General features: G+C 43.8%; 1 protein-coding gene across 2 annotated transcripts; it reads right to left on the bottom strand.

Moving 5' to 3' along the window:
- Positions 1-9,515: 9,515 nt before the first annotated feature.
- On the bottom strand, positions 9,516-14,827 carry TMEM254 (transmembrane protein 254; the record flags this gene model as incomplete). 2 transcript variants are annotated; one of them, XM_084245890.1, is made up of 4 exons in its annotated part: positions 9,516-9,636; positions 11,244-11,303; positions 11,495-11,598; positions 14,614-14,827. In XM_084245890.1, the coding sequence occupies 4 exons, from the start codon at positions 14,701-14,703 to the stop codon at positions 9,516-9,518; spliced, it is 375 nt and encodes a 124-aa protein (XP_084102016.1). The 2 variants fall into 2 exon arrangements, with proteins under 2 accessions (XP_084102016.1, XP_084102015.1); XM_084245889.1 differs by lacking the exon at positions 14,614-14,827 and adding an exon at positions 14,235-14,339.
- Positions 14,828-19,868: the final 5,041 nt, after the last annotated feature.

Genomic DNA, 19,868 nt, shown 5'->3' with positions numbered 1-19,868 from the left:
AATGGAGTCACTAAGTGTTAAAGGTCATAGAACAAAACATGAAACTCCTCCTGTCACTAGCTCCTCAAGCCCAGTGATTCCAATTGAGTCCCCTCAGCTGAGGGGCTTCCAGCTCCTTGTCTATACATTCTCTATTTATCTAATATACATTCAGACACAAGCAAATATACTCGGGATTGAATAACAGATATTTTTAGGATTTGCTTTCACATTCATATTCATCTTAGTCATAACATCAATTCTTGAATATCATTCTATGTCAGCGCACATAAATCCATTCCATTCCTTGAAAGAGCTGCAAAATAGCCCACGAGTGGATGCACCATCATTCATCCAGCAGATCGTAGGGGATTCATGTAGAATCAGGAGTTTGTTTGCTCCCTGGCCTCCAGCCTCCCCTCCCCCTATAAAACATGCCTCAGTGAACATTCTTCTGCATTTATCTTCACATACATGTTACATACTTATGTATTTCTACAAGGCTACATTCTTGGAAAAGAAAACATTGAGTCAGAGGACCTTTTACATTTTATTGGATGTGACCAAAAAAACTGCTCACTGAACCCATAGGAGGGGCCAGGCACTGAGAGGAGAGCTCCAGGGGGCACCCATCTACCCTGGAGGCTGTGTTGGAGTTAGGCTGCATCATCTCCATGAAACACTTTTAGAGTGAAGTGACCTATCTAGCTTATAGATCTATCTAGCTTATATGTACATTCTCCAACACTGGATATTTGTCTTTAAAATTTCGGACAATTTGAGGATGACAGACATTACTCTGTATTGGGTTGTTGTTATTTTTTTTTTTACATGCTATTTACTATGAGTGAAGTTGGTCTTAAATTCCCTAGTCAACTACTTTTTCTATTTCCCCTCTTTTTATTTTCTGATGAGTAATCTGATGCTGTTCTATATGCTGTCAATATTTTACTTCATTTTCTTCTGTCGTCTTTAAATTTCCTTATGCTGTCTTCCATCACGTAGTAGTTTCAGGTATTTTGGTTGCAAAATATTTCAATATTTTCTTTTATGGCTTCTAGGTTTTATAACCTGCTTGTGATCCCTCACATCAAGACTATAAAAATATTTTCCAATATTTTCTCCAAATAGTTTTCAGATTTTTAAAAAAGGTATAATTTATTCCATTTAGAACTTTTATGTGTTGCTAGGAAAGATTCAAACTTAAAATTTCCCCTCCCAGACCCAAAATTCCTAATGTTCTTTATTGCATCATCCATCTTTTATTCACTAATTTGAAAATAAAAAAATTGTTGGTTAATTATTCATTTTCAAGTGGAATTCCAGAAAAACAGCTATCATGTCTGTCATATGAACAAAGAAACAAAATTAAAGACCTTATAATTTCAATAAATGTTGAAAGTATTAAATAATGAAATTCAATAGTCTCTAAGAAGCAGAGATACAAAACTCTTAAGACATAGAAACGAACATTTCCTTAACAAGATAATTATTTTATCTTAAATAGTTCACACATGCATACAGGAGAAAGGAGACAGGCATTATTTATTAAGACAGGAATGAGGGGGCTCCCGTGTGGCCTAGGGATTAAGTCTCAGCACTATAATTGCTGTGGCCTGAGTTTGTGAATTCAATACAGGCCAGGGAGCTAACCCACATACGGTGCAGCCCACTGCTCCCCTCAGCGGTGTATTTCAGTAAATCTGCTTGTTCTGCTCCCCACTCTGTTTCTGGTGAATCCTCTCACTGTGCCCCAAAACCCCTGCATCTCTGGCCTACACCCCAGTTCTTCTACGCAAAAAAAAAAAAAAAAAAAAAAAATTAAAAGAAAAGCCAGCAGTGAGAGAAAGATGCCATATCACCATTATTAATTATACATGGTTTGATCAAGGCAATAAAGTACAAATAAAAAGGAGACAAAATATTGTTGTTACAAGATAGAGCTGCTCTCTTAGAAAATCCAGTAGAACTAAAAGAACTACTTGAATCACTCCAGAAACTGGCTGGATTTAAGATGGTGTTTGGAAATCTATTTATTTCCTCACACCAACAGAAATCAGCCTAAACACACAGAGGAAAAGTCTGGGCAAGATGATAGTAAGGTCCCAGTTTGCTTACATCCTCCTTCCAACATTCTCTAGAAATGACGGATGAAGTGAAAAATAGAGGAAACTGACATCAGTTGCAGGAACTAGGGAAATATGCCACCCAAATGCCAGGTCTCAAAGCAAGTTAGTGCCACTGGGATTAATGACAATAAGTATCATTTATTACTATTCTGCTATTTGCTAAACTTTGACCCTGTATCGTGCTGTGCACATGTTATCTAACTTAATCCTTGCACCAATAAACCTATAAAGTAGGTGCCCGTGTCTCCATTTTGCTAATAAGGACTGTTTTGATCAAGGTTAGATGGTAGCAGACCCCAAGTTGGAAGTCAGGTAGATCTGATTCTGAAATTCAGGCTCTTAAGTACTGCCAGGCCTCTTGAGCCTCAGGCCCCAGGTGAACAACTAGTTACCGAGGGAATCTGAAGGAAGGTGGCGGTAAGAAGAGGCAAATGGGGTGATGGGGGCTCAGGGTGGCCAGTCCTTATGCCGGTTAGGGGGAGAATACCGTTAGCTGCCTGCATAAATGAAGTGCTCTAGGGCTGAGTTTCTCTTTCATTTCCTGCTTCCATTACCCTGGCAGGTAGCATCAGATTCCACAGAGAACCCAGTGTGAGGCTGCAGAAGGTAGGAGGTGAGCTGAGCTACACGGATACCACACAGACAAGTGGGATTTGCTCTCAGGCGGTGGAACCTCCACAGGCCAAGCTGCAGGGACCTCCCACCTTGGCTCAGCACTGCAGGCAAACCTGGCAGCAGTTTGCTCCCCTAGCACATGCCCAAGGCAAAGGGCCAGGAGAAGCAGGAAATAGGGCTGGCCATCTCTCTGGGGGCTGCTGGGGGGAAAAGCACTTGCCCAGCCTTGGTGTCTGGGAGGGCCAGAGCTGCACAAAGATTCCTTGTCTTCTTGTCCTGGCACAGGCACCGACCTAGGAAGGCCTCAGCACCCTGTGGGCCAGACCACCTCCTCTCTGTGTTGACGGACTAACTCATGACCGCACTAGTTATGGCCAGAGAAAGGAAGCTTGTGGGTATGGGTATCTTTGTTGGGGGTAGAAATGGGATGAAGGATGGGTGACCAACAAATTGGGATTTAGAAGTTTTTTTTGTGCTTAAAAAATCTATCCCGTTTCTTGCTTGTAGTCCCCAATCCTCGAAGGAAGGGGAAATCCACTCCTTACAGGGAGTCAGTCTTTGCTCAGTCAAGTTCAGACAGGAACACCTTGTCCTCCTAGATGCCATTTGAGAGACATTTCAAATGGATCCCTTGCTTGATGTAAAGATTGAATAGTCTCTATGTAAGGAATTAGATGGCAGAGTCTATTTTAAATATGTATGTCATAGATTGATGTGCTTACTGAGAATACACTGATGTCAGCAGGAGATTTTGTTCTGGTTCTGTTTGGAGCTTGCAATCAAAAGCCTGTGAATGCTCATTACAGTCATAGGTTTTGGAGTCACGGGAATCTAGGTTTGATTCGTGATTCTACCACTTGTTAAGATAGTTAACAAGCTATGTATATAATTTCCTTATGCCTCAGTTTTCTGAGAAAATGGGGTGGCAGCACTTACCTCCTGGGGGTTAAAGTGAGGATTAAATGAAAGATGGTGAGCAAGACTCTACACATAATGCCAAGCACAAAGTGGGCGTGTGTAATGGTTTTTGTTAACCTAGGAGCCGTTCTGCAGGATTCTTGCAGATTCAAAGGGTATAATGGGATCGCATTAGGAATCCCTGCCTCTGGCTTATGAGTGTTTTACATGACAGGATCCCAAGACAACGCTAGTGACCCATTGAACGTTGTAATTTCGTAATATATTTATTTTCAGTTTCCTAGGAAATACTCTGTAATACCCAGAACATAAGCCAGGCAAACTCTTTAGCTGTGCAGATGTTGAAGTTTCACAAATGCTATAAATCCCTCTATTCTGTGTACATGTGCAAAGTATTATTGCTGTATTTTTAACAATGGCAAGAAAGCCCCTGAGTTTGCAAAGTGTTTACAGTATTTGTATATTGCTATGGATACTTTATCAAAGGCAGGCGCCAGTAACATGAACAGGACGTAGGGGTTTAGGGCAACGAACAATGGTGGAAACTATTCTCGCAGTTAATGCATCATTCTTGGGTAATATTTGTGAAATATTTGGGAGGTGATGTGTGCTGTTGAGAACATTACTTTGGATGTTTCACTCATTCCCACTGTAGGAAACTTGGTAAAAACCTGAGAAGTGAGATATCTAGGTCTGCCATCAAACTGGCTTTGGTGTGATATTGGTGGTTACCTTGCTCAGCTTCACCCAGTGTGAAATGCTGGGGGGGTGAGGGTGTTTATTCGAAGATCTCTGCAGTCCCTTCCAGCAAAAACATGATCTCATCTTATATCCTGAGTAGTTCAATAAAATATTAGCTAAGTGGAGCAAGATTAACTAGAATTTTGGAGGCATCCCAAATGAGCTATGCTAGTTGGCCAGTCTGAACTTTGTTTTTCTATTGTTTAGATGTGCCTTTTTCTCAAACCTGTAGGTTCCAGTTGACTATCTCACTGTCTTGAAGACAGATTTTTTTCACCCTTCAAGGGAGCAACATGAAACGTGGGTAATTTGACTCTTGTTGGCATATTGTCAAGAATTAAATGTTAATCAGATTAAATTACCAAGCTCGTATTATTCATATTCTTCTCCAGATGCCAAATTTTAGTAACAACTGATAGATTTATTTTTCATGGAAAAGGTAGTCCATGATAACTCAGTCCTCATTTTTTGGGATGTGAATATTAAATCTTAGAACAGGACAGGATAATATCTTTAGATTTGAACATCAGAATGCTCTTCCTGGTCCATATTTTCACTGGAATTCTGGGGAAGTTGTCACTCTGATGTCAATATCTTTTCCTATACCTCAGGGGAATCTGGTTAAGTTGGACTGGGTTTATTCGCAATCATTTGAATGGAACCAACCCTTAGTCATTCTTTCTAGAGAAATCCCAGAGCCCCTGGCAGCTTTTGGTTTGAAATATTTTCTCCAGTTTGAGTGCACATTGATCTCCTATGCTCACTAAGTGCCATGGTGTGTCAATGGCAATGCTGTGCCCTCCTGGGCCACCACCTTCAGCCTCAGGATTTCCAGGTGGGCAGAGCTAAAAGTAAAAGGCACAAAGTGTTTGTCCTCTCCAGTGTCCTGAGCTGGATTCTGACATTGTTGTGATAATCACAGTTCCTGGGTATGTGCTTGATAAGAGGAACAACAAAACATCACAAGTGATCAGTATTGGACACTTCTTCATAGAGTACAAAGCTTTGTAGCTTGGTGACAAAGCCATTGACTTATGCTATGCTACAGTCACAGTTACCCCTACTGTTTGTGTTTTGACTCATTACTTGGGCAAGTGAGTTTATGGTTTTCTTTCTGTGGGAACACAGCAGAGGAGTCAGGCGTCATAGGAGCAATAGCTCAGCTAGATGTGAGTTACTGTGGTTCCCTGAAGAACATGGAGGAGGTCTGGAAATACAAAGAACAGATGACTCCATTGTTCCTATTTCATATCATCATTAGGAAACTAGAGATGTAGCCATTATACTCCTACCACAGGGACTTTCCGTGTAAAGGGTTAAATGAGTATATTTAGGGTTGGGGGGCCAGTGAAAGAAAGGAGTGGTTTACAGGGGTCTTTGACTTCATTGGGTCAGTTCCCTGATGTTATCCCTTGAAGGTCCATCAACAAACAGAAGTATTTATTATTATTATTATCATTGTGATTATTTCTATTATTTTCTTTCTTTGTCTGGTTAGGAGAAAATGGTTTCTAATATAAATTTCCCAGAAAATTCCTAAGTATTTATGTTAAATCACTTGTTATTTTATGTTAAAATAGAGAAGGAATTAGCTTAAATAGAAAAAAAAAATCATACAAACCTTGAGAGTTAAATTTCTATGGTCGGCTCAGGAAAGTCAGAGCTGGAAATATCCCAGAAACAGGGAAATCAGAAGTCTAGGGTCCAGGCCTCCCCTGGTGGCGCAGGCGGTTGAGTGCTGTGCTGTGAAGCTGATGGCAGCCTTTGCAGTGCTGGTTTGATCCCAGCTGGCTGGTGATGGTCCCACATGGTGCGCAGACCTCTCCTGTCTCGCCCACTGCTCCCCTCAGCAGTGTATTTCATCAGTCTGCCTCTACTGTTCCCCACTCTGTCTCTGGTGAATCCTCTCACCCTCCTGTGCATCTGGCCTGTACCCTGGTTCTTGTATAAAGTAAATAAGTAAATAAATCTTAAAAAAAAAAAAAAAGTCTAGGTTCCACTTTCTACTCAAGTCCCACCTGATCCACCCACCTCTGAGACTGTGTCCTGCTTTGGCCTTCATCAAGATGCCCATGACCTTTTCTTATCCAAACTCAACATAATGATGCTTCACCACTATGGCTGCAATAGAAAACCAAGATGTCTCAATATTCCTGTTTGTATTTTGCTTCATAGACTTTGTTCTAAGCTCCTGGTTTGGAGTGGGGCTGGGGAGGAAAATCCAGTCTCTCTGTGGTGTTGACATCAAGTAGGATATAGTTTATGGATCTATAAAACAAATGACCTGTATCATTTGCTCACTAACCTCTTTTTTTCCTCTAAGCCACAATACCCCAAATAGGATTGTAGGATTTTACACTTTTGTCTTTTATTTATTTATTTTTTAGAAGCATGTTTTTATTTATTTATTTGTTTGTTTGTTTTGTTTATACATGCACTGGGTACAGTCAGAAGCGCGGGAGGGTGAGAGAATTCACCAGAGCCGGAGCGGGGAGCAGAGCAGGCAGAAGGACCGAAGTACACTGCTGAGGGGAGCAGCGGGCGGCAGGAGAGGTCTGCGCGCCATGTGGGTCCCTCCTCCGGTGGCCATGGAGCAGCCGGGGATCGAACCGGCGCCGCAGAGGCCGCGGGCAGGTTCGCAACCCAGCGCTCAACCGCTGCGCCACTGGGGAGGCCCTACACTTTTGTCTTTTAAATAAAAAGTGAGAATACTCCTCTTACTGGCTGCTTAGAGTACATCAAATACAAATAGGAAAGGAAGGGAAAAGGTAAGTCAGAATGAAAGGAGACACTCATGTCCACCCTTTCTCAGTGGGTCATGGGCGGCTCTATAAACAATCTGAGGAACATATATCCTACTTGGGACATTCTATATTTACTGCTTAAACAACAAAACTCAAAACCCTGATGTTTGGGTCTCCCCAGTGGTGCAGCGGTTGAGTGCTGGGTTGCGAAGCTGCCCGCAGCCTCTGCAGCGCCGGTTCGATCCCTGGCTGCTGGGCGAGGGTCCCACGTGGCGCGCAGACCTCTCCTGCCATCTGCTGCTCCCCTCAGCAGTGTATTTCGTCAGTCTGCCTGTTCTGTTCCCCTTTCTGGCTCTGGTGAATTCTCTTACCCTCCCGCGCTTCTGACTGTACCCCAGTGCTTGTATAAATAAATAAATAAATCTTTGAAGAAAAAAACAAAAAACCCTGATGTTTGAACGGTACAAAGTTTTCAAATGTGTGATAACCAAAAGACATACAAAAAAAAAAAAAAAAAAAAAACAAAATCTAGCCACCATTTGATTGGAGAATTCACAGCGTTTTATTCAAGTTAATCCATTTCATTCAACAAGCTGCCAAATTGTCCCTGGTAGCCTTAGTAGTATTGTTAGTCTTTTTTCTCTTTGGTAAGGACCATGCATTTAATCCTGTGCTGGATTTCCGTGAAGTTTTAGCTTCATGATCAAAAATCATTTTCCTTACCAAAAAGTAACCTTTTAATCATAAGAAACAGAGGGAAAACAGATAGAAATTATTGCAGAAATTATTCCTCCACCAGAAACAACTTATAATCTTTAATCTTTCAGGACTGCTTTTACTTGGAACCTTGTTTTTTTTGGGGGGAGGGTCTGTTATTCACAAATATTTGCTTAAAACAAGTAACAAGCCCCGCTCACATAGGTGGTCCCCCAGGAAAGGAGCCCTAATGGATCTTAGGGGTGACAGTCATTCTACCGGAGCCAGGAGACAGAGTCAATAACCCTCTTGCCCCAACCAGTCAGTATTACCAGGTAAATGGAGAGGTAGTAACTAGCTGCATAACTCTTGGATTACACTCTCTAGACTAGGAATGATTATGTTGAGTAAAAACTGGAGGGAGACATCTACAGAATCTGGAGAAAATGGCTAAGAATAAGAAGGTGTGAAAAAGACAGACTTCCTACTAGGGAACCCACACAAACAATGATGCAAGGACAAGGTTAGCCTTGTACTTTTGAGAAGAGGGTACCCTGAATGGGTGTTAAAACTGTCACATGAAAACTGGAATGATTCTGAATGAGTTGAATGTAAAGTCAGTCTCTGTGCTTTGTTCAATAAATACTGATAGAACACCTGTGTGCAAGGCAGTGGGAGAGGGGCTGAAGGGAAAAATAAAGCTGGCAGTTGTCCTGATTTGAAGGAGCAATCTATCTACCAGTGGCCATTAGACCCCTGCACCCTACAGAACACTGTGCCCCAGGGGCCACTCAGAGGGAAGGGTCACTTCCCGCTGGCAGGAGCAGGGAAGACATGACCCAGTTCTTTCCCTTCGGGTGTCGGGGTGTGCTTCATTTCTCTATGTGATCACTCACTGCCTTTTCCAGGCACATGCTTACTTCATCTTTCTCTCTGTGAGAAATGGAAGTTTAAGAGGGTTACACAGGTAAGTCCCTGTCTTGCAGGTAGCTAATAAATATGTGTGTGGAATGCAGATGTTAAAATGAAGTGTCACTTTATCTTGGTTCTGAAAAGGAGAAAAAAATTGGGGAAAGGAGAGATAAGATAGTGGTGCTAAGGGTAAGGTGTTTAACCAGAAGGTAGAGCAAAGATGCACCAACAAGCACATTCAGTGCGTGGTTTAAACAAGGCAAAGGGAGAGCACCACACAGCAGAGGACGGACCTCAGGATGCCCTCTGCCAAAAGACTCATCTGAAGAACTAGAAAACTAAAATCTTTTCCTACAATCTACTTAAACTCAACCAGCGTATATGTAAGAATAATGAATTAGAGAGTTTCAACTTTCTAGAAAGTAGAAAGATCAAGTAAACACAACATCCCCCTGAAAGGTGAGATTTGGGGTCTCCCAGGTGGTGCAAGGGGTTAGCACACAGCATATGAAGCAAACTGCAGCCACTGCAGCATGAGTTCAATCCCCGGGCAGGGCGTTACCCACTTGGTGCAGCAGACCTCTCCTGACTGGCCTGCTGCTCCCCTTAGCTGGGTATTTCTGTTGATCTGCCTGTTCTTTTCCCCACCCTGTCTCTGGTGAATTCTCTCACCCCCCACACCTCTGGCTCCAGTTCTTGTATGCATAAATAAATCTTTAAAAAATAATAAAAGGTAAGATTTGAATGTCAAAGCATAGAGGAAAGTTTTTAGATATCTTCTTTAAGTTTGTTTTTGGCGTTTTGGTCTGTAAGCAATCAAGATTGAGAGAGATGCTATCCCAAATAAGAAAGTTTGTAGGAACCAGAACAGCTGAGCCCAACCATTTGTGATGCCTTTAGACCTAAAAAAGAATAAAAGAAAAATTAGCTACCCGAATCTTAATGATTTTACAGGAGTTACTGTCTTTTATTTCCTTAAAAATGTATTCCTTTCATTTACTTTCATTGGGTTTATTTTGCCCCTGCCCTTCAGTTTCTTAACTAGAAGTTAGTTCATTTGTTTTCAGTGGTCCTGTGCATGTAAGATGGTACAATTTTTCCTGAGAAGTAGTCTGGCTACTGCCTACTGCATGGTATTGTGCAAATATATCTCACTTGATTCTGCTGAGTAGATGGGGTTAAAAAGCACTGGTATGGCTTTAGAGCAAGAGTTTTAAAGATAAACTAGAGGTAAATCCTAGACAGGACAACTTCCAGATGTGACCTAGGACAAGTCACTCTATTTCTCTCAGAATCAGTTTTCTCTTCTGAAAAATAGGACTAACTATATTTAGCTCATGAAGTTTTGAAGTGATTTATCAGATAATATACACACAGGGCTTAGTAAAGGGCTTGGCACAGAATAAAAATAAGCATCTGTCATACAGTTATTCCAACTAAACTATTTTTAAAAAGCTCAAATTCAAGTTAATGGCTTGCTACAATCTCACCTTTATATAAATAAGCCTCATGTGGGTGACTTCTAATTTAAAAACAATGTATGTAGAAACAATTTACTTTTGCACACTAACGGATAAAAGGAGGAATATCAAAAGATCACCTTAATATATGCTGAATAAACATTTGACAAATTTCAAACTCTGTTTTCAACAAACTTAGAAATAGAATTGAACTTCCTTATTCTGATAGAGGAGATCTATATAACTCTAGAAAAAACATGACACAAAATGTCAAGGTAGTAGTAATAAAGTATCTTAAAAAATTTTTCCACTTTTAGAAATAATACAGCAATAACAGAAATGATAATCTCGACCAGAAAAAAATTCATTGCAAAGCAATGAGGCATTAGTATAACCATTTTTTTCATTATACAATACATCATACTTTCTGTATGGTATATATGTACATATATTGTATATGTATATAAAACACAGACTTAAACAGGAATTTTTCTAGTTTTCTCATATAGCATTAGATTACCCTGGCATCTGCTGAGTAGGGTTTAGTTGAGGTGCTTTTAACTTGTATTGCATCTCAGAATTATCTTTGGAGGTTAAAAATTACAATATATTTCCATGTCTGAAGTAAGGTTGACCAGACTGGAATCGCTGGGTCTGGAAACCGGAAAGGTGTGTTTTGAAAAAGCTCCTCGGATGATTCAGTTGTGAAACCAGAATGGAAAATCACCAAGTAGGTCCATAATTTATATCTTTTTCATATTAAAAAGCAGCCTCCTCATATTTTGTTTTTGTTGGGGCCATGCAGAGAATTTTTTAAAATAATAAAAAAAATCACTTAAATAAGTAATTGATTAACACAAGGGAAATGAATTCAATCATTAAATATTTACTGAGTTATCCCTCCAGGTTGGGCTCAGTATTCGGTGTGGGGATTCAACTCTACCCCGAAAGTGCTCTCAGCATACAAGTGCATGAATTATTTAAATGCAGTTACTCTCAACTTATATTAGGTGCCAACAGAAAAGCAACAAAGACCAACGAACACTTACTTGCACAATACCATGGCATATGAGGACTCTCCCACATGAATCAGCCAGGCCAGCCAAAACCTAAAAAAATATTAGTCTAGTTTAAGGTGATGGTTATCTGCTGATGAACTTTAACACAGAAACTTCAAAAAGAAAGGTGTCTTAAAGTGAACTAGCTCCATTTAGACATCTAAAGGCAAATTCAGGGCTTCCAGATCTACAATAAGTCTGGAGCAGCAGCATCCACATTCTATTTCTGCAGCTCTCCTTACCCGCTGTACAGGAGGGTGTGATGATGGTCCACCAAGTATTGGGTAAAAGGGCCCAGGGGCCCTAGGCTCTGATAAGGTATGCTCTGAGGCCAGAAGACAACCCACTAAAAGAGAACCAGAGTTACAGAACACTTATTAGATTACTTAAATCAGTCATTTTATTTATTTATTTATTTTTTAATAGAGGCATGTTTTATTTATTTATTTATTTGTTTGTTTGTTTTGTTTATACATGCACTGGGTACAGTCAGAAGTGCGGGAGGGTGAGAGAATTCACCAAAGCCAGAGCGGGGAGCAGAGCAGGCAGAGGGACCGAAGTACACTGCTGAGGGGAGCAGCGGGTGGCAGGAGAGGTCTGCGCGCCATGTGGGACCCTCCTCCAGTGGCCGGGGAGCAGCCGGGGATCGAACCGGCGCCGCAGAGGCCGCGGGCAGCTTCACAACCCAGCTCTCAACCGCTGCGCCACCGGGGAGGCCCCCAGTCATTTTATTTTTGAAAGAGGCTATGAAATGATCTTGATACTATAAGAACTAATACAAATGAAAGAAATTCTGAAGTCAGCTGGGCTTCCACTATATTTTCTAAAAACTATTCTTGGGAGATTGATGGTGAGCAAAGTGTGATTAAAAAACTGAGCGCCGCTGGGTTGCGAAGCTGCCCGCAGCCTCTGCAGTGTGGATTCGATCCCAGGCTGCTGGCGAGGGTCCCACATGGTGTGCAGACCTCTCCTGCTGCACTCGCTGCTCCCCTCAGTAGTGTACTTTGTCAGTCTGCCTGTTCTGCTCCCCGCTCTGGCTCTGGTGAATTCTCTTACCCTCCCGCACTTCTGACTGTACCCAATCCTTGTATAAGCAAACAAACAAACAAACAAACAAATAAATAAATAAATCTTAAAAAAAAAGAAATGCAAAAAAGAAAGTAATTAAAAAGGAAACATTTAAAAAAAAAAAAAAAAAACTGAGCGCCCAAGCTGGATGACTTCTATTTGTAATGAATTCCACCAAAAAACATTTACACAGGTTATCGATGATTTTTAAGAGTTTGTGTGTTCTGGCCAGCTTCTTCACTGTAGAAACTATGGCTTCAGTCAAATTCCTATTTGATTGAGAATCTCCTTCTCTTCCTTTACCAATTCTAGCTCTAAAACTGGGAATGGTTCATCTATAGTAGGAAAATAAGTGAAGTCAGCAACTATTTAATCGCGTAAGATTTTTGTAATCTTAACAACTTCCCCCACAATCTGTGTGTGTAACCTCTGCCAACATAGGCTTTTCTGAGAATAATTAAGTGCGAACAGTTCCAAAATGTGTTGCACTATTCAGATCTCTGCCAAAAGCAGTACTCTTCTCACATTATGTTGTTATACATCTAAGAATTAAATAAAGCATAAATATCACTACATCATCCCAAACCAAAGTTGAAATGGAAAGGGCAGCACATACAAGCTCCACAATATCCTAACAGGAATTCCCCAGATGGACTCTTTCCTCCATCTATATTCTAACTAGTCAGAGCTACAGAATCTAGAACAGAATGTACGTCTGATAGTGTTCAGGGCAAAAAATGGTCAGGTTTGACAACAAACACATTTCTAATCCCGGATCTCCTGGTCACTATCCAAATAGCTTTTCCTTACTTCAAATTGCACTTAGTCTCCAACCTATTTTGCAGGCCTTTCCTGTAATCCTTTAGACACATTCTGAAGCTAGACAAAGCTCACTTGCACTCTCAGGGGAGATCCTGTCTTCTTGATTCCACAACTATGCCATAACACTGATATCCTCCTATCCCCCCCCTTTTTTTTTAAAAGATTGATTGATTGATTGATTGATTTATACAAGCACTGGGTACAGTCAGAAGCGTGGGAGGGTGAGAGAATTCACCAGAGCCACAGCGGGGAGCAGAGCAGGCAGAAGGACCGAAGTACACTGCTGAGGGGAGCAGCAGGCGGCAGGAGAGGTCTGCGCGCCTTGTGGGACCCTCCCCCGGTGGCCGGGGAGCAGCGGGGGATCGAATTGGCGCTGCAGAGGCGCGGGCAGCTTCGCAACCCAGCGCTCAACCGCCGCGCCACCGGGAAGGCCCCCTCCTATCCCTTCTTACCAACTAAATCCTATCTTTCCTTTAGGTTTTTTTTTTTTTTTTTAAATTTATTTTTATTTATTTATTTATACAAGCACTGGGTACAGTCAGAAGCACGGGAGGGTGAGAGAATTCACCAGAGCCAGAGCGGGGAGCAGAGCAGGCAGAAGGACCGAAGTACACTGCTGAGGGGAGCAGCGGGCGGCAGGAGAGGTCTGCGCACCATGCGGGACCCTCCTCCGGTGGCCGGGGAGCAGCCGGGGATCGAACCGGCACTGCAGAGGCTGCTGGCAGCTTCGCAACCCAGCGCCCAACCACTGCGCCACCGGGGAGGCCCTCTTTCCTTTAGGTTTATCACCATTTTCCAAGCAATTTCAACTTCCTTAAACATTCTGCTTTGGAAGCCCTATTCTGACTTGGCAGGCTTACAGCAGCCTGTCAACCTGGCTTCCCCTCCGTGAGCTCCACTCAGAATAGGTTAAGTAATGGACCCAAAGGCAGGAACGTCAAAGCAGAGAAAGTCCTGAGCCCACCCAACTTCCGCTTACTCCAGTATCCCAGGCAACTGCCGGCAGCGCATGCGCATGATCGAGTTCGTGCTCCTCGCCCTACACTGGCCAGGCGAGCCCAAATAGGCGCGGCATCCCGCCCCACGCCTCACCGCGAAATATCCCAGCGCCAGGACTGTCACCAGAGAGGGCAAGGGTCTGGCTGGACGGAAGTAGGCGGTGGCAGCCCTGCCAGCCTCAGCCTTCGCAGCCACCATCTTGAGCGATCTGAACACTTTGGCCGGGTGGGGAGTGGACTCCGCCCTCATGCAAGGAAACCTTGGGGAGCCGGTTTCTCAGGACGTAGAGCAGGCCGACCGACAAGCTCGCGTTGTCTCCAGCTTTTAGTTGCCTCCCTCTGCGCGCCGAGCTCGCAGGAGCCGAAATTGCGCCTGCGCAACCTCTCGCCTGCAAGCGCGCACCCAGTGCGCAAAGGGGGGTTCGCCCCTCTCGCCCAGGCTTGGAGAGTAGGGGGTTGAGTGCTGTCCTTACCGTGTAATAGCCAAAAGAGAGGGTAATGACGGTGCACCAGAAAAGGCTGCATCTCTGGAAGTACGCCTCATTGCCTGCTGCCTTCCCCATTGCTGCAGCACCCCCGGGATAGCGGGGCGGCACTGCGGGGCTGGAGACGAGCGGCAGGGCTGGGGCGGAGCCTTGGTGAGCGCTCCTCCCTTCCTTCCGGGAGGGAAACACGGATTCTGACACGGACATAGAGTGTTGCTTGCTGGAATCTAGCGTAGACGACTCTTCAGTTTGTAAGGGAGACTTCTGGCTGGATGTCACTTTCCTCGCCTTAAGATAGAGGTGTTGGACTAGATGGTGCTTTACTCCTGTGATAACCAGGAGTCTAATATTACGTTGAATTACTAGTGAAAGCGGACATCCTTGTCTGGTACCTGGTCTTAGAGAAAAGAATTTTCTATTGAGTATGATGTTAGCTGTGGGGATTTCATATATGACCTTTTTCTGTTGATATGTCCCTTCTGTTCCCATTTTTTGGGTGAGTTTTTAATCACACATGGATGTCGACTCTTTACTAGACGCATTCTCTGCTTCTATTGATATTGTTATAGGGCAGCCCCGATACAAAACAGGGTGCCTGACTGTGGGTCCTCACCCGCGCGTTTAAAAGGACTTATCAATGCTCTACTGCAGGCACACACAAAAGGTTAATAAAAGGTTTATTTACAAGGGAAGGGGAAATGAGGAAATGTCCAACTCAGGGAGAAAAGTGGGAGACAAAGTTTTAAATGCGTCCCACCCGATCCGCTGATCTGGAATCCCAAATGGCTCTGAGAGCTGGCCGCCAGCCAGGAGCCTGAAGTCAGGAGGCAAGTGACAGAGCGAGAGCCCCCAAGGCCCACGTGTTTGGTTTTTATACCCAACCTGGCTGCTTAACTCCACCCCAGGTCCCAGCCACCTTCCCTTTGGTGGTGATGGGATTTGTCTTTCCCAATGTCTTGATGACTTTGGTCTGGAGTGGGGGTGGGGTCCACAAAGCCTGTATGGGATTAGCTCAGAACATCCTTTCCCCCTAACAATCTGATCATGTATTTTTTATTTCCTTTTATTGATGTGGTGAATTATTTTGATTTTCCTCTGACTTTTTTTTCTTTCAAAATTTTGAGTGTATAATACTCTCTCCTGGGCATATTCTACTGGGAGGTTACTTTGTGGGCCCTGGGCCTGCCACAGGGACTTGTAGCCCTTGAAAAATGCTTTGAGTTATAAATTATGGTCCCAAACCAATCACTGTAAATTACTCTGGTCGTGCTTTGGTTGCTTAAGCGGACTGCCTTTTTAGCTGCTGACAGGTTATTTTCATAGGGCTGCCTCCTACATTGGCAGACACTACCAGCCTTGATACTCTGTGGATATTGTTTAAAGTGTGGATACTGTTTGCTGTACCCACCAGGAACACCTATGCAGAGCATGCAATAACTTTCTTTTCTAAATATAATCAGCTTCCCCTGCCCCCCCCATCATTGGCTCACATCTGGGATATCATTTTACTGTGTTTACTAACACAGCTCTGAACTCTCCAACAGGACATCTGATGGGACTATCATCTCCCATAGCAGCCACAGGTCTCTGACATTATTGACCACTTGAATGGTCTTTTAAAATTCTTTCTCCTTAAGTTACAGAGTGGCAATTGGATTCCTCAATGGATTGGATTCCTCTCAGCCATATAGCCACTATTTTCCTTACAACAACAGCTCACCCAGGACTGATAACAATCCTATGATTGTTATCATGGGGGGAATCAGATGCCTTCATCTTACGAATATTATTTAAGTTTTCTCCAACAATTTCGAATCCTCTTGCAAATTTAAAATGTCGATATAATCTCACCATTCAAAATTCATTGGCTGCCCAGTTGGAATAGGTGGTTGACGATGACCCCTTGTCTGTAGATATCCCTGGTCCATTAGAAAACACAGACCCACTATGCTGCTTCTGGCCCACAATTAGCCACTTCATATGCAAATTCCAATGTAACATAGCATTATTGGATTGCTCCTTTCTTCTAACTATACCTCTCCACAGGAAGTAGAAATAATTCCAGGTAGATCTTGTATATTAGCCCCTTGTCGGTGTATAATGTGTAAATTTTTTCTGCCATTCAATAAGATGTCTTTTTGATCCACTTATATTTTCTCTCACTGTGTAAAATCTTTTTTTGAGGTAATCTCAATTGTTCATTTTTGCTTTTTTAAAAAGATTTATTTATTTATGCATACAAGAACTGGGGTACAGGGCAGAGGTGTTGGGGGGCGGTGAGAGGACTCACCAGAGACAGAGTGGGAAACAGAACAGGCAGATGGACTGAAATATATTGCTGAGGGGAGCAGCGGGTGAGACAGGAGAGATCTGCTGCACATGTGGATAGCAACCTGGCTGGGGATCGTACTCATGCTGCAGTGACTGTGATAGCTTCATAGGTTTTGTCTTAACCCCTTGTACCACCAGGGAGGCCCCCATTTTTGCTTTTATTTCCTTAGCTATAGGGCTGACTCAGTTTCCAAAAACATCTTTATTATTGATGCAATAAAATGTACCATCAATGTTGTCTTCTTTATATTTAATCGTTAGATGTTTTATATCTAAGTCTTTAATCCATTTTGGATTTATTTTCATGTATGGAGTTATTGAGCGATTCAACATCTTTGTTTCACATGTGGCCTTCCAGTTTTCCCAGAACCATTTGTTAATGAGACTCTCCTTTCCCCATTATAAGGACTGCAATATAGAAAACAGAAGACCTTTCTCTAGCTGCTGAGGGAATCTGGCATCATAGATTCTAGAGTACTCCAGGAGATGCTCCCAAGGTGTTTCAAATACCAGGAGTTAGTCAGCACTACCCATGGGGTGGCTGAAGGAAAGGCCTGGAGACATGGGGCTTCTGGTGTGTGGACATAGACAAAGAACTAAAGGAAAAGATAAAGTCACAGACATCTGGAAGAAGCAGACAACAGCAGTCATGGTGAGGTGGGCCTCACATTGCTGGAGCTGGATTTTCCTTGGGAATGGCTGCAGCAGTGTATTAGCATCTCAGAGGGCTCTAGAGCAGCAAAGAAGGTGGAGACATGAGGGCAAGGAAATTCAGGGAAGGCCATCCCACAAAAGGTAAGAGTGTGTGGCAGGGCAGGGGGCCCTCTAAGATGTGATGTAAGAAGCAGAAGAGTGACCCGTGCCAAGTGGCAGCTCCTCCACCCTCTGCTTCCACAGAAGGGGACCTACACCAACCTCTGGAGCCCATCTACCTGCCCCACCTTGCCCAGCTATGCTAAGGAGTTCCCGGCTCTTTCCCAGTCTCTGGGCAGTAATGTTGAGATGAAAGAGGAGGAGAAGTGGACAGCATGGATCCTGGCTTTTGGAAATTGCAGAGGCAGATTGCTTTTGCAGCAGTTGTTGGTCATTATACCACTGGTTGGTCTTCTCTGGATCTCGGGCTCCTGGACATCTGTAAAATACAGACAACAACGATGCCATTTAAATCACCGGTCTGCACTGAGGAGCAGTGTGATGAATACCAGTGGCAGGTTTCCAAACCCAGGTGGGGGTGAGAGTGACTGAGTCAATAAGGAAGAAAATTGCCCCACTTCTTGAAGAAAGTTCTCCAAAAACCGGAGCTAGGCAGCTCAGATTACAGGGCAGGTATAAATAGCCAGTGCCCGCCAAGGAAAGGCTATTTTGCCTGGAGATACTGGAGTCCTACAGGAAGAAACTGTGAGTGTCTCTCTCGTTGCCTCTCATTGTTTTGCCAATGCCCAGATAACCCCATACCCACGTGGGTGGTTTATCCTGACAGTATTGAGAAAGGCAGGGTCTGTGTAGGTGTGGGTGTGGGAAGTGGGGGGCTAGGTTGAGTGATAGGGAACTCTCTTCTTCCCCTCTCTTTGCTCCCTTTGCTTGGTGGGAGATTTGCACTCTGGGCTGGGGGAGGGTGGGTAAGTGCGAGATGACCCTAGACCCTGGGCAACATTGTTTGGAAGCCTCAGTGAAAAAATCCAATTCCAACTTCTTTCTCAGCTCTTTTCCATCCCTGATTTCTTCAGAAAGAAAAGAAACAGACCAGGCATTCCCAGGCCTGATTCTAAGCCCATCCTGGGACTGTGGGACAGGGATAAATATGCTTATATCTAAGCCTTTACTTTAAAAATACATGACTGGACTGGGTCTCTCTGATTTTCTAACCAATTTCCCAAGGGACCCTTTTTTTGTTCTCAATAAAATCTTAAAAATTGGCATAAGCTGAACACTGTGTGAGTTGTGGAGGCTGCAGCTCTATCCAGGCCATCTGCAGCCCCAGCTAAGATGCCTCCTATTTGTCGCAGGTCTGGACCCTGTAAGCTAGTTCTCTCCCAGGTCCCTTCCTGCTAAAACAGGAAGTGGTCGTTTCTGTGCTACTTGACGCTGTAGGGCAGACTACGTATTGTTTTATATTCTACGGCAGATTTTGGTGCAGGAACCAGAGCTGAGTCAGCTGCGGACTGGGGGGTTGATGTCCTTGCTCCAACCTGGGTCCTTCTGTCTTCACATGCAAGCCTCTGCCACGACAGGCGCAGCAAAGCTGCTGCTAGCCTGTGAAACACCGCTCCCCCCCCCCCCCCACATGTTCTAGAGACTGCCAGGATGCCTAGGGAGGCAGTGGATTGCCAGAGGCTAGTGCAAAATAGGGGTTGTCCACAACTCAGAATCCCATACTGGAGAAAAAGGCACCTCTCTGGCCAGAAAGCCCCTCCCCTGCCACCACCTCTGCCTGCCGGGTGACCCCCTTTTCCTTTGCACATATCCCCTGCACTGGCTTTATTCTCATCCTCTGCAACTCCTGCAAGCTCATCCCATGCTCATAACTTTACAGCTTCTCTCAGAGAGTGGGGCGAAGGCCAATATGGGTGTTGCCTCGGCCCGGCACCCAACCTGCTAAGTTGCTAAGTCTCAGGTGGTGACTGAATACCCTATTGGACACATGCTGTTTCTTACCCCCCCAAATAGCCTTCCATTGAATGGGTGCATCTCACATGTCCCCTCTTCCCAGATTTCTGGGTGATCTGGTCAGAATGCTTAGGTGGCCCAGGTTCCTCCAGGTGTTAATGAGTATCTCTGAGAGCTTTCATCTGGGAATTTCCTCACTGAGACAGTGTCTAGTCTAGGAAGAGGAAATCTGGCAAACAAGTCACCACCAGCGATCCTGTGCTCTGAACAGATGCCACTAGGCACTCAGGACTCTGCTTCCTTCT

The sequence above is a fragment of the Talpa europaea genome (genome assembly GCF_964194135.1).
Source record: "Talpa europaea genome assembly, chromosome: 10".
Taxonomy (NCBI): domain Eukaryota; kingdom Metazoa; phylum Chordata; class Mammalia; order Eulipotyphla; family Talpidae; genus Talpa; species Talpa europaea.
Note: the sequence above shows the minus strand (reverse complement) of the source record. Positions and strands in the feature narration are given on the sequence as shown.